Source organism: Protopterus annectens, chromosome 6.part0 (assembly GCF_019279795.1).
Source record: "Protopterus annectens isolate FY-2018-M chromosome 6.part0, PAN1.0, whole genome shotgun sequence".
NCBI classification, from domain to species: domain Eukaryota; kingdom Metazoa; phylum Chordata; order Ceratodontiformes; family Protopteridae; genus Protopterus; species Protopterus annectens.
The window spans coordinates 1,061,464,408-1,061,479,944 of NC_056737.1; the positions used below are offsets into that span (position 1 = coordinate 1,061,464,408).

General features: G+C 39.1%; 1 protein-coding gene across 1 annotated transcript in view; it reads left to right on the top strand.

Moving 5' to 3' along the window:
• LOC122803938 (extracellular calcium-sensing receptor-like) overlaps nt 1–4,473 on the top strand; it is a 196,289-nt gene extending 191,816 nt beyond the window's left edge. The window contains exon 5 of the mRNA XM_044073615.1: nt 3,554–4,473. Coding sequence (XP_043929550.1) covers nt 3,554–4,473 — 920 coding nt within the window. The remainder of the gene's footprint in view (nt 1–3,553) is intronic.
• Nucleotides 4,474–15,537: the final 11,064 nt, after the last annotated feature.

Here is a 15,537-nt window from a genome sequence, read left to right on the forward strand (position 1 = left end):
CATCAAGTCCCCCCCCAATATACTTGAGCCTATTTGTTTCCCACAGATGGGGGTGGTGGGTCCCTAGATCTACTAGGGTAAAAGTCCTCAGGAAGGGCTGTCATTTAGGCAGACATCAGGGAGTCAGTGGTCTCGTTGGCAGCCTAGCTTTGACAGCATTTTGTGTACAGGTTCTAACCACACTACTGGGCAGGAGCATAGACTATCTTTATAGCTGTGGGGACTTACAGTATCCTCTCCTGTGACTGCATACTCCATGCACTAGCTAATAAGGGATAACTCCAGACAATGACTTGTTGAGCCATTAGCCTGCACCCCAGGATTCCTATTATACCATTTCCTTCATCCTGTGTTGAACTGCGGTGACATACATCTGCTCTGACCCACCCACTCCTCTGGATGGACCCAACTATTGCTCCCTGCCAGTGCCATAGGCACCTGAGCCACTAATTGAAGTAAGGTCATCTGGACTGCATGTCAGGACTTTTTCCTTCAAAGACATGAGCACAGGTTAGACTTAGCTCTAAAGGTGGTCCACACTTATGTATGGATGTGGAATATTTGTAGCCACTATAATAGCTGTCATGGGCTTGTACTGCTGCCTCTGTATTACTGGGAATGGTCTCTCATTTTCATAATTTATTTATTTATTTGACATTTGTTAACGGGTTGGTCCAGCTGAGCCAGAGGCCCATTTTCAGTGGAGATCCGAGGAGAAAAACAATTAATCATAAGCCTTAAAATGTAATTAGATACTTGAAGACATTGGGTTTGGGAAGTGTTATAGGTTCATAGGTTCATAGGTTCATACTAGGCTATCTGCCCTAGGGCATTTATAAGCCTAGCCAGAATGTGTTTGGCTTTCGCCACCCATTTTAAATTTATTTTGCTATGCCCTTTTTCGAGGTTAGTATACTGTGCTTCTGTCTAACAGTGACACAGAAGTGATACCCGGGGTAAACCTACGATCTCCCTACTCCCTACGATATTGGCCAGGTCCTCTAAAATACTACCAAAAAACCTGCTTTATCAGGCAAGTTCATTTCCATGCCATGTATAATCAAAAACATTATAGGTTCATAAGTAGTTACTAGGCATGTGAGTCCAGGAGACCATTGAGGAGCCTTGTCCAACTTCCTTAGGGCACTGCCCAGGTAAGTGGTTTGCTCAGCGTCACACAGTATGCAAGTGGAGCCTGAGGGAATCAAACTCTCAAAATACAGGAAGCAATTCATAGCCTAAATGCTCTGCAATAATCGACAGTTTTATATATATATATATATATATATATATATATATATATATATATATATATATTTATATATGGGTTCACTTTATAATTTCGAAATATTGAAATACTGAATTTCAGTATTTCAAAATCATAAAGTCAAAAACTGAAAATCGCGAAAGTGCATAATCGCGAATTTGAATATCTCGAATTTGTGGTTATGGCTTACGGTATGTGATGTGCAGTGTTGGGAGTCTATCGTGTATGGATGTAGGTGCAATTGAAGGTAAGTGAGTGTTTTGTAAGGGTTATGTGTGGGAGTTTGAGTGTGTCTGAATGTGTGGATGTATGTATATGTGTGATGTTTGTGTGTGTGCAAGGGACTGTGAAATGTGTGGGTGTGTATTTTCTTTTTGTGTCTGTGCGATCTCGGAGTTAGTATATATAAGTAGGAGGGGTGTGGGGCATAGCCCCCCACATGGGGGGTGCAGAGGGGCTTTCCCCCCTGCTTACATGTAGTGAGGGTTTGTTTGAGTTTTTGTGTTTGTGTGTGTTTTGTTTGTTATAGTGTGGGTTAGATGATGTATGTGTTGTGTGGTATATGGTTTGTATGTGTTCGTGATTGTATGCTTAGCGATTGTGTGCTGTCGGGATTATGGGTGTTCGACTTTATGATTTTGAAATACTGAAATTCGGTATTTCAGTATTTCAAAATTATAAAGTGAATCCATATATATATATATATATATATATATATATATATATATATATATATATATATATATATATAGGTGTGTGTGTGTGTGTGTGTGTGTGTGTGTATGTACATAGTGAGTGCTACTAGGTGAGTCAAAATTTAGAGTTGTGATTTAATTGGTTCTGCATTACTTCAAATTTATTTGCTCAATGTATGCAGAATAACATAAAATTTGGTCATCTGATTGTGTGTTTGAATGACTATTTATGTCTGTGCGACTATCAGATTTTCGCAGAATGTCCAGATTTTTGCCTCATATTTTTGGTGTATTCCCCCTAAAATATGTCCCTTTCTGGCTGAAGTAATTAAATAATGACAAACATTTGAGTTTAAGACTCCACATCCTTTGGAAAATTCATGCTAATGCAAAAGCTATTATTCCATCAATTTTATAAGTTTGTAAGGGCAATATTTAAAATCTGTCCCTATTTGCCCCCACATCATTTTAGGCTTTGTCCAGATTTTTTGCTCTAAGAGGAATATATGTGTTTGTGAATATGTGTGTGTGTGTGTGTGTGTGTGTGTTTGAGTGTGTGTGTGTGTGTGTGTGTGTGTGTGTGTGTGTGTGTGTGTGTGTGTGTGTGTGTGTGTGTGTGTGTGTGTGTGTGTATCTATGTACTGGGTCAGTTGTTTACTTTGTTAAGCATTTGTGCAAAATCACTAATACTGGAGTTTTTCCTTATTCTTCACTGTTGTGCAATCTCGGAGTTGAAGAGTACTTGTGCCTCTGCAAAAGAACTTTTTTTATATTGTTCAATTTTTTTTAGATTATTTATTTCGATATGTCGAAGTGCTGGATTACTGAAATTTGATGTTGCAGTATATATCAACACACACAAAGAGTAAAGAATAGCCAGTCAATTTGTCCATTTTTAGGACTAAACTAGAGTACTGAAGAGACCCCATCTAGACACAAAGAGAACATGCAAACTCCACACAATGAGTAGTGTTTTGGACTGAATCCTGCACTTTATAGCTGTGACATAGAGTTCTTAACCACTGAGCTAACATGCTTAATCAGAATGTTATCATGCTTAGCTACAAAGCTATCATAGTGTACATATTCAGCTTTGCGAACTTTGGTCTTACATGAAGCTATATAAAGGCACGTATCAACATGAACAAATTATCAGTGCTCACTTATCAGCAACCACTGAGAAGTTAGACTACATGCTTCTTCAAAGGGCATTCCACTGACTGAAAATGAATGTTTTCCTAATGCCAAATCTTCAGATACTCTGTTGTACAGAATTAAGTACTCTGCGATCAGTACCATTTCAATGGGACTGTGAAGTAGCAAAAGGGAAACTTTGTCTTTACTTTTAGAAACAATGCAACTTAGTATGACTTTATCAGGCCTATAGCTTACATTTTGTAAGATGAGTCAGTGCACATCCATTTGATGCTGCAGCAAGTGAAACGTGGGATGAAAAACTTCACGGAGTGAGTTACCTAACAGTAGTTTACAATGAATCTCATTGGAAGTGTAACAGTAATAATAGTTATGAGCGAAGAATGCATCACCAAAGTTTTATAAAATCAGTTAATGTTTTTGTTTATATTTCCAGATGCCAATGGTTGTTTCAGGTGTCCAGAGACACAGTGGCCAAGTGAGGATCAAGACTGGTGTATTCCAAAGTCTATAGAATTCCTTTCCTTCGAAGAGCCTCTTGGAATGACTCTGGCAGTATCTGCAGTGTTCTGCTCTCTGGTTAATATTTCCATTCTGTGCGTATTTGTTAAGTTCAACACAACTCCAATAGTGAAAGCCAACAACTGGAAACTCAGTTACCTTCTTCTCCTCTGTCTGACAGCTGGCTGCCTTTGCTCCTTGGTATTCATCGGAAAACCCCAGACAATCAACTGCATGCTTCGCCAAACTGCTTTTGGCATTATTTTTTCCACCTGTGTGTCCTGTATTCTAGCTAAGACTGTCACAGTGGTCATTGCGTTTAGAGCCAGTAATCCTCACAGCAGTTTGAAGAACTGGGTAGGACCTACAATGCCGACTTTCATTGTCATTGTCTGCCCATTGCTGCAAGTTGTGTTGTGTGTAATATGGCTGACAACATTTCCACCACTCCCATACTTAAATATAAAATCTGAAAATGCCAAAATGATTTGTGAATGCACAGAAGGATCTGCTATCTTTTTTTATAGCATGCTGGGGTATATGGGTCTCTTGGCCAGTGTAAGCCTAGTGGTAGCCTTTCTTGGAAGAAAATTGCCCGATTCTTTTAATGAAGCAAAGTTTATTACATTCAGTATGATTGTTTTTATCAGTGTCTGGTTTTCCTTTATTCCAGCTTACCTCAGTACAAGAGGGAGGTATACAGTTGCTGTGGAAATATTTGCCATCTTGTCCTCTAGTGCTGGAATGATGTTCTGTATCTTTTTCCCTAAGTGTTACATTATCCTCTTAAGACCCAGTTTAAACACCAGGGAGCATTTGATGTCAAAAACAAAATCTTTCAGTCAGAAATTTTAAACCTGTTTAAATGTAAATGTAGATTTTTGAACTAAATCTTTGCAATTTTCCATGGTAGGTGGCTTGAATAGCATACCATGTTAAATTAAAAGCATTTGCAATATAATAATACTAATGACCATTTGTTATCCAAGAAGTCCAACTGGACAGACAGTTTCTTTTCAGGTACAACTTGGGAGCAATATCTGGTTAAGTGATTTGCTCAAGGCCACATAGTAAGCAAATGGAAGCTGAGGGAATCAAACCCTGCACCATAGAGCTACTAGCTTACAACATTAACCCTTGTGCCAACTGCCAGTATAATCTGATGGAGAGACACATGACTGCAGTATAAAAAGGTAAAGGTTAGTGATATATCTGTGTAGAAGAAAAGTGTATCCATATATGCTGTAAGCAGCATTCCATACTGAATCTCTGGATTAAGAGCTGAATGTGGGTTTTATACCCATAGTACATGTAATCACTGACTGCATATATAAAATTATGATTTTTGTTAGGAAATATTGAATGCAAATTTCACCAGATCCAAAAGCAATAGCTAGAAAAGATCGAACACAAAATTGCCAAAATCAGAAATAATCAAAAGATGAGATTGCAAAAGGAAACCTAAACATTTCCGGTAGCAGTCCTAATGAAACCACAGAAATAATAAACATTATCATCACACACACTCCACTTATACCATGTGATTGCAAAAGAACGTCATATTTGTTCTTTCACAATCACATAAAAACACAAAGCTTAAACCTCAAACTCGCCTATTTAATGTGTGGGACTTTGTCCCTTCATCCCCTAACATAAATATACTAACTCCATGGTTGTATAACCACAAGCAAAGGAAAAAAACATCATCAAATACTATAGTCAACCTAATGGTGCTTGAACGCACCATTCATTAATTAAAAGACTGTTTGATCATAATTGATAAAAAAGTTGCATTTTACTATAACAGTTCTTGACAAACTAAACTGCAACCAAACTAAAACAAATGCGTACTCTGCTATAATCCCTAACAACAAAGTATTCTTTGGGATATACTGACAGCTTTGCACCACACATATATAAAAGTTATATAGGCTGACTTATAAAATACTGTTGTAATCTACTTTAGGTTGAATTATAAAATACCATTCTAATCCATTTTACTATTTTATTCTACCATGTTGTTTGCGCCCCAGTATTCATATCAAAAGTACTGCCAAGGGTATTGCTTAAAATTATATACACATCTCCACCATTTAAAAATGATCTTAGCAAATTAATGAAAAAATAAATCTGGAAACTAGGTGACCTGCTGATATTGTTAACTCCACAGCAAAATACACATCCCATCTGCTGTTATATATCTGCAGTGACTGTGCCTTAGGAAAATGATGTTCTTTGGCCAGAGTCACTACCACTAATTAAAATAAAGCAGGGGTTGCATTACAGAGCATGCAGCCAAAGAATAGACTGTTACTGCACTTCTTTCTTTACCAACTACACCTCAGCCATCTGTCTTTTCACATTTTGTACAGTTTCACTTAACTTTTTTCACTAACCTCACCTGTCTCAATGTTCTGCTTTCATAAGTCATTCTTCTTGAGGTAAGAAATGGAACATAAATGAACCATCTCAAAATCTGCTACCCAGGAGGAATTCCTTTCCATTTAGCTATCTTCTTTGTGATGAGAAGGTTTGCTGTTCATTCCTTCTTTGATGACCAGATATGATGTGAATGGTAGGAGGGGATAGAGATAAGTATTGTGTCTATTGGCCTATGCAGAGAACAGAAAAAGGCATTTCTGTCAGAGTCTAGTATTTGCTTATCAAAAAGACTTTTTTTGCCAGTGGAATTGCTGTTAAGGAAACCAGCAATGGATGAAAAAAGTAGAAATGTTGAAATGTACAGAACTTTCTAGGTAATAATCAAACATGACCACAATATGCAGCTCAGTCCTGCACTTGGCAGAAAAGTACTACAGTGCAGATAGAGGGATCACTTGAAAAACTGATATCAGTACCAGAAACCAGTGCCAGAAAGGAAAAAAAATAGTAGAATTGTGTGTTTCATTGAATAGTTTGCTGTGTGTCTCTCTGCTATAAGAGGGGGGTGGTGGTCTTCTCACTTCTTTGTTAACTGATATTTAATAGCCTAGAGGGCTTCCTCTGTACTTTAAGTGCTAGCCACAAATTTTGATAAATCATTTTATGCTCAACTTCTGAGATACTTGCTTGGCTACAGTCATCTGTATTAGAAGCTGAAGTTAAAGTGAAACTTGCAGTAGTGTATTTTAGTCTTCTAAGTGCAAACTTGCAGTTTTAAAAGTATTGTATTTCATTTTTACTGTTTCCTAATTGTGTGTTTCATTGAATAGTGTGATGTGTCTCTCTGCAGTTAGTTCCCCATCCACCCTCCCTGTTCTTGTGTTGGTGGCTGTGGAATTGCCCACCCCTCCTGTAAGTCTGTATTAGAACACTCCTCCTGGGTCCATCTCATTTGCTCACTTAACCGAGTACAGTGAGATCATATTCGGTGTTCACTCTACTTAATACAGAGAAAAGACTTGAGAAGGCCAACCCACTTAGGTTCTTCCTTCCTCTCTCCTTGCACTTAAAAAAAATGCACTTTATTCATCTGCTTTTACTGTATTTGTGTTTCCTCCTACTTTATTTTGCTTTTCTTAAAAGTACTCAATTTTATTTATTCTGCTGCATTTATTACTGCTTGGTAGTAGCCTGATTAAATTGTGACTGTTATTCTAAGTCTTTTGGTTTAAGCACTTGGGCTTCATACAGGTTGTTTTACATTAAGAAGGTTTGTGGTCTGCACTGTTGTGACAGGACAGGTAGCTTATATCCTGCTAAGCTGGGAATTGCTGATTGAAAGCCCAGTGTCTGCTATTCTAAAAGTGTATTAGTTCTGGCTTAATCACTTGGGCTTCAGGCCAGTTATTCTACATTAAGAGGGTTTGTGGTATGCACTCTTGTGGGAGGAGAGGCTGGGTTCTACCCTTCTGAGGTGGGAATTTCTAGTCACAGGCTTATTGTGCCTGCTTATTTAAATTGTTTCTTTCTGAAATTGGTGTGCCTTGTTGCTGTAGCATAGACCAGATACAGGCCTGCTGAATCTAGCTTTGTTTGTATAACTTGAGCACTGATCCAGGCCATCTTATTTTGGAGAAGGTTCCCCTGCACCCTAGTAGCAGGGGTGTGCAGTTAGAACTTGCCTGATTGAAGACTGCTGGAAAAGGGCTCAGTTTTGAGCTTTTTTTCTGGTTAATTGGGTAACTTGCTTAAATCAGTTTGTTCGTTTTCTATTCTTTTATATATATAAAAGATTGCACTTTATTCATCTGCTTTTACTGTATTTGTGTTTCTTCCTACTTTATTACTAGGGGCATTGACTACAACTCTGATCTGTGATATATAACAATAAGTATCCTTTTCTGTGCATTTAAAATGTTTTTTTGATTGTATCTGCTTTTTTTCTGAAACCCCCCCCCAAAAAAAATACTTGTTTCCTGCCTTTCTAAACTAGTGTAGTCCAATTTTCAGGTTAGTGCTGAATTCAGGGCTGTGTTACAAATCTCTGTGTTTGCCCATACCTTATTTGGATAGAAGGAAGTTTCTCTGTTCACCTGTGAGATAGAGGAGCTCTGAGCAGCGTATCTGTCCCTGGAGGAGTGGTTTCAGCCCAGAAATTAGTAGTTTATTAGCCATTTTGGGCTAATTTCTATGTCTTTCATTTCCTTGCTATAAATACCGCATTTACCCAGCTTTGTGATCTGGGTAGCGCCAGTTAGCTAGGGTATAACTATTACGGGCTCCACAAAGTCTCCTCTTCAATTTTTCCCTTGGAACTAGACAAACATTCAACTTAAGCACTCAAGCCATTCATTTCTCAGCCCGGCACTTGCTCAAAACTCATAGCAAGCACTTATAAACCCTAGCACTAGACGGTCCTGTACTGTACAGAAGGACAAGGCTCTCTATTCGACCTTACCAGCCATCTAGTAAAACAGTTCACTGTACCTATCCAGGCATGTCCAGAGGGCAGTTTCAGGTGTACTCTCCAGTCCAACTGGTGAATCTGGGCATTTTGAGGCAATGTTACAACTGCCTCATGTACACAGAAAACCCTCTCTTCCTACCACCAAACACTAATACATGTGAGAGATGCAATTATACAGCCAAACTGGAGGCTAAGCTCTCTCAACCCAAGACTGGATAAGACAGTCAAGAGGAGAAAGGAAATACTTGCATCACACCACCAGTCTCACATAGACCGATTAAACTAGCACAGGCAAAAAACACACATAAATACATGAAAACATACTTAGAGGCTCTAAATAAAAATCTGCAAAAGCAACAGAGACCTCCAAAGCAAACATCCAAGCAACCTCCACCCCCCAACACAAACTATGAAACACATACTTCACAAAATCAGTGTGCCATGCAATCACAGGCAAAATAACATACCCAACATACTAGTAATAGGTGACTCTATAGTCAGGCACACTGACATCCCACTCACTAGGTTGAGAAAGGAGAAGGTTACTGTTAGCTGCCTGTCGGGTGCCAGGATCCACCACATAACACAAGCACTCAGGTCACTCCAGAACAAGTACAAATATGACTTTGTCATTGTCCATGTTGGTGTGAATGACCTGAGCCGTACCTCCCTGGACTACATGAAAAGAGACATGGAAGAGCTCTCTGATCACATAGCCCAGGCTGGTATGACCCTGACCCTGAGTAGCATCCTGCCCTCACCAAGAATGATACCACTGTATAAAGAAAAAAATCCCGATTTCAACAATTGGCTAAGTTTCTGGTGTCATTCAAAGGGGATCCAGTGTCTGTCTGCCTGGGATGACATACTCGACAAACCACACTGCTTTGCTAGAGATGGCTTGCACCTGTCACCCTTAGGCTTTCAAATACTGGCCAAGGATCTTGCCACCCCCATAGTGCCTTTTTTAGGCAAGGCTCAAAAGACAAACCCACCGCCATAAATAGCACAAGTAACAAAAAACTGAGGGTAATGCTACTCAATGCCAGAAGTCTAAACCTCAAAATGCATGTACTCAAGGCACTCCTCAGTATGGAGAAAATTGATATATGTGCAGTAACAGAAACCTGGTTTAAGGATCCAGAGAGCACCCCAGCACAACCAGGCTACAACTCATACTATACATTTCAGCCACAGAAGCTGAACTGAAATATAAAAGGTGGGGGAGTATCCATATTCATCAAGGATGCCCACACCTCCAGGTTAGTGGCACAGCACAATGCTTCAGAGATCATCCATGTGCAACTAACAATGGGCAAAACTGAAATTCAAATTGTAGCTTGCTACAGATCACCCACCATGTCCCAGGACTCCCATTTCGCATTTCTGGAAACACTGGAAAACATGAGGGTCCTACCTAACACCCTAATATTGGGTGATTTAAATTACCCAAACATTAACTGGGAGAACTACTCAAGTACTAACTCCCTTGCCCAACATTTCCTAGAGTTTATAAACTCAGACACCCTGGTCCAACTGGTCAACACTCCCACCAGAAATGACAACATATTGGACCTGGTCATCACCAACATGGGCAACTGGTGTTCCACACCGGAGGTCAACCCCTCACTGGTTAGATCTGACCATAAACAAATCACTTTGGATATCCACATTCTGCCCCCACCCCTGGACAAGGAAACCACCGTGAAAAACTTTTCAAAAGCAAACTTCACGTTACTTAAGACCGAGGTGGAAAGTTTCAAAGCCCCCATGCTAAATGATAACACTGTCCAAGCTGCAAAATCTTTTACTAATGCATTCTACAAGAACGCATGGATTGTGCTATCCCAAGCAAAACCAAGACTCACTCCTCCAAGAAAAGGAAACCATTCTGGTGGACTCCTGCCATAAACAAGCTATACAATAGAAGGAGAAAACTAGTACAGAAAAGAGTAAAATCCCAAGAAGGGAAGACATCCCTGATCAGTATCAGCAAAAAACTACGATCCCTCATAAAATCATCCAAGGTGAGCTTCAAAAGAAAAATTGCCAAGGACTCCAAAGATAACCACAAGGCATTCTTTAGCTATGTCAAGAATCTAAGTGGCAATGCTCAGATCTGCTTGGATTAGTGCAGAATGGCACAAAATACACTGAACTGACCAATATCGCCAACATCCTGGCAGACAGGTTCAGCGCAAACTTCACCCCCTCTCACCCCCAAAAGGGCCCATAACCATACCAGAAGAATGTAGAGTCCCTGAAATCACAGACACTCAGGTTAAACAGCCCTCTCCAAAGCTAAAAACACAGCATTGATGGGACCAGACGGTGTCCCAGGCTGTGTCCTACATGAGCTCAAAGACAAACTAACCCCTCACCTAAACACATTGTTCAGACTCGGCCTCTCCACAGGCTATGTACCCATAGAGTGGCACACAGCAATGGTTATTCCACTCCACAAAGGTGGAGCCACAACAGACCCTGGGAACTATTGCCCTATAAGCCTGACTAGCTTGGTCTGCAAGGCCATGGAGTGCATCATCATGGAACTCATTAACAGACACATTGGGAACCTCCAAACACTGGATCCTACTCAGTTCGGCTTTGTTAAGGGCAGATCATGCCTCCTAAATCTGGTGGACTTCTTTGAGACAGTTACCAAGGCTATAGACAAGGGAAAGGTGGTACACACAGCCTACCTAGACCTCGCAAAGGCCTTCAACACCATTCCCCATTTTGGTATTATAGACAAGCTCACCAGCCTGAACATAAACCCCTACATCACAAGATGGGTTGCCAACTGGCTCATGGATAGAACCCACACAGTGAGAGTTGCGGGAGCTATGTCTGACTCTAAACCGTTTACAAGTGGTGTTCCCCAGGGCTCAGTCCTAGGACCCCTCCTGTTCGGCATATACTTCTCAGAGGTACAGGCAAGCACAGGAGGACTATGGCTGACCAAGTTCGCAGATGACTGCAAACTAGGGGCTATAATTGACTCTCCGACTTACACAGACATCCTGCAAAAGCGTCTCACTGAGACGGATACCTGGTGTCAAAATCATGGCCTCAACCTAAATGCCAAAAAGTGCATAGTCATCCCCTTTGGAAAAACAAAGTACCCACAAACTACCACATAGGTGGTAGTCCCCTAAATACAGAAGATGTAATAAGGGATCTGGGGACCCAAGTAGATAGTAATCTTGCCTTTGATAATCACATTGCCAAAGTGGTTAGAAAATTCTTCTATGTGGCCCACCTAATCACAAAAGGGTTCACATCCAGATCAAAAGAGGTCATTGTGCCCCTCTAGTCATCACTCATCAGACCCATCACAGAGTACACCGCCCCATTTGGGATGTACCTTACAAGACACCTGCAGCAGCTGGAAAGACCACAGAAGTACCTCACCAAGAGGATTACTGGCCTCAAACAGATGCCCTATGCAGCTCGACTGAAGAAACTCCAGCTGTACTCGGTTGCATACCGCCTACTCAGAGGTGATCTCTGCCTGACATACAAGGCCATGTCCAACCCAGAATTGATGGACATGCTTCATCTAAAGAAAACCTTATCCCCTCGAGCCACACACTCTAGGGATCTAAACCTCACCACAACAATAAATAGGATATGCTGGAGGGATAGATTTCTGTTCCAGAGACTTCCCATGCTCCTCGCTAACACTCTTCAAAAGAAACCTTGACGAGTGGATGGGAAACAGAACGTTTACCCCGGGGATCACTTCAGTGGCTCTGCTGGACAGAGGCACAGGAAACTAATCTAAGGGGGCGGTGAAAGCCAACACATTCTGGCTAGGCTTATAAATGCCTTCAGGCAGATAGCCTAGTACCTACCTATGAACCTAAGAAAAACAGTGGTTCAGCTAATGTTAAAACTACTCAGGCAGCAGTCTGCACTGACCAGCATAATGTGGTTCAGTTACCATTAGTATAAACTTGCACCCATCTCATAAAATGAAGCTGTGTGTATCAGAAAACAGCATTTTTAGATAAAAACAACTAAATTTAATATCACATGTGACCAAAGATAATGGATAAGGAATCACAGGTAATAAAGTATACTGCAAAGTGCCAAAGCATAACATAAAAAAACCCAAAAAACCAAGACTATTTCACAAAAGTTCCAAAGTGCAGAATCTGTAAAACACCAAACTCTTAAAGACCAACTACAAAGGCAGCTTTCTTTGCAGTTAGTGTAGGGAATTAAAGTAGCAAGTTATTATCAATTATCTCCTGTAGTCAAGGGTACCTAACTACTGTTCTTTCTCTAACTACTCTCTGACTCTGAAAGTCCCCCCCAGACAGCTCTCCCAGGCTGCTGCTGCACTGGAAGGCAGGGCTTTTCCAGTTAAAAAATTGCTTTTATTTTCTCAATTCAAGAAAACTGTAGGAAGATATCTTTAAACAATATCTTGTTCTACCTCCGGCGCTCATGGGAAAATGCTGCATAATACATACCCAGCTACTGACTATCATACCTTGGCTATTGTATGTGTATGAGTACTCCAAATTACACTGAAACACCTGAACATCGAAAAAAATAGGAAGATAAAACAAATGTCGATAGGGCACTAGCATGCACGAGGAGTATCTTTGCTATATGTAATCCTAAACTTAAAGAAAAACAAGACAAACTTTTTTTTTTCCCATTGTGGCAAGCTGTGAACAGTTGGGAGTCATATATATATATATATATATATATATATAGGTTTGGTTTACTGAGTCTAGTCAGTGGAGGAACACATTTTAATAGTATACAAATTGCTCTGCATACCTTTCAGCTGACATGATTTTTGCAGAACATCCCTCATTTTACCTTTGGTGTTTGTCTGTTTGGACAAATGAAGCCAAGGAATGATCTAATATATTTATTTAAACATGTGTCCAGCTTTTGTTCTACAGTTTCTGGTTGCTTTTTGCTTGTGACAATGTTTACACGGGCTCCATTCAGATTTTTTGGATGTTTCTTTGTTCCTCATTAAATGAAAATATTTCTTCATCTTCAGAAAAAAAATATACTAGGGCAGATGATATTATTCTATTAACTTTCAGTGTGAATAACAGAAACATGAAATGTGTAGCAGTTTGGGGACCTAGAACCTTTGCTTTGGTTTTGCTTTGGTTTTGCCCTTAGTCTTGACTTAACATGCTGACAATTATGGTACTCCAATGTATCGTGGTAACAATTATTGCAAATGTGCCCGTAAGCTACAGATAAGCAGCGCCAGAAGAGTCATAAAACATGTAAAATCAACAGGATGAGCTGTCAGACAGTTGCATTTCATGATAGTTGCCACAAAGTTATACATATAAATCAATATGAAACCATTGTGTACTTGTTTTGTCAGCTAAAGCACTCATCTTCCTGATTTAAAATATAATAAAAGGACTAAACCACATCCAATCGACTCCGGACTACTCCTTTATTGATTTCTATACAGAACCTCAGCTGATCCGATTGTCTTTTGCTTATGATCAGCACCTGCCTCCATATAACCCAAAGATAAGAAACCACGGACTCACTACACCAAATGACCTCTCAGAAGAGTGAATAATGCTCAGACATTTTTACAGATCTGCTCCAGTTCCACTGACCAAGACATTATTGTTTTTCTACATACCCACAATGGTAAAGTAGTTTTTTTGTTTGTTTCTACATTTTTACCCCCTGACATCTCTCTGGCAGGGCGATCTACAATACATCTTGGGACCAATTGCTAAATAGGTTTTTGGTGTATTTATATTGTTCTGTAGCATTTGTGTAAAGACACATTGGGCCTAGTTGAGAGATGACTACATAAGAAAACCACTCACGCTTTACCTATTAATAATTCTTTATCTGTGTTTGTAGATAATCGTGAGCAATATTTACAAAACATTTAAAGTAATAAACCTTACTTCAAGTTTTACAACTTGAATCACAGTAAACAGATAGCTTTAACAAAAATAAAAAAAAAATGTTTAATATACACAAAGACACATAGGGGCATTGGTGTAGTAATTGCATGCAGTGACCACTAAATTAATAGTACAAATCCCTGCTTTCAGACACCATTAGTTACAGAAAAGTTTCATTACATGGTATAGGATATAGTTACAGTAAAGCTGATGCTTATTTAATGCAACTTTTATTAAATGGATTTATTGAAAATGATATATTTGATTATGCACATTAAAAGAACCCAGATTAGTTATACCTAAAATCCATAAGTGTTTAACATCACCTCCATTCAGGCCTATTGTTGTAAGTTCATGTTCTAAGACTGAACACATATCTATGTACTTAGATAAATATAGATTTTCAGGATGTGAAACATTTATATGCTATAGCTTTCACAAGATTTTGGATTGACATTTGTAAAACTGTATTTATAACACTGATTTCAGTTCTGCTAACATCAATGCTGTTTGTTTTGTTTTGGTTGCTGTGTTAGCTAACAATTACTTTGTATTCAGTCAACAACATTATCATCAGATAAGATGAGTGGAGAAGGGAGCCTCTGTCTCTTCAGCTTTCGCCAATATTGTACTTTCATATTAGGAATATGAGTTTTTATATAAAAAAAATTTTTTAGTTAGGTATCCTTTTATAAAAGATATTTTTGTTTGAAATGGTGATGAAGATGGTTTGCATAATCGTACCACATATTTTTGAATTTCACAGCTAGTGATTTGGGTTCATCAGTTGATTTTCAGATGTCAGAATTCAGTTAAATATAATTGGATACTGCTTCACTAAAGAGTTAATTTGTAAGTTTACTTTTTGTATACAGTTATTTACACTTTATCCAATAAAAATGAAATATAATGTTGCCAAAGGGCAAACTTTTACAGCATCTGCACTCACTTCAGAAGAGTATGACATCACAGATGAATTTTGTTGTTTCATCTATTTATTTTTGAATAGCAGCTATAATAAAGTTAAATTAACCACAATTGCTAATAAAATTCTAACATACTAGTCAACATATCCCCTTATTTTAAAAGCTAAAAAACAGAGGTAATCCACAGGGCTCGATTGAAATCTGGTATCCCACCTGTGAACTA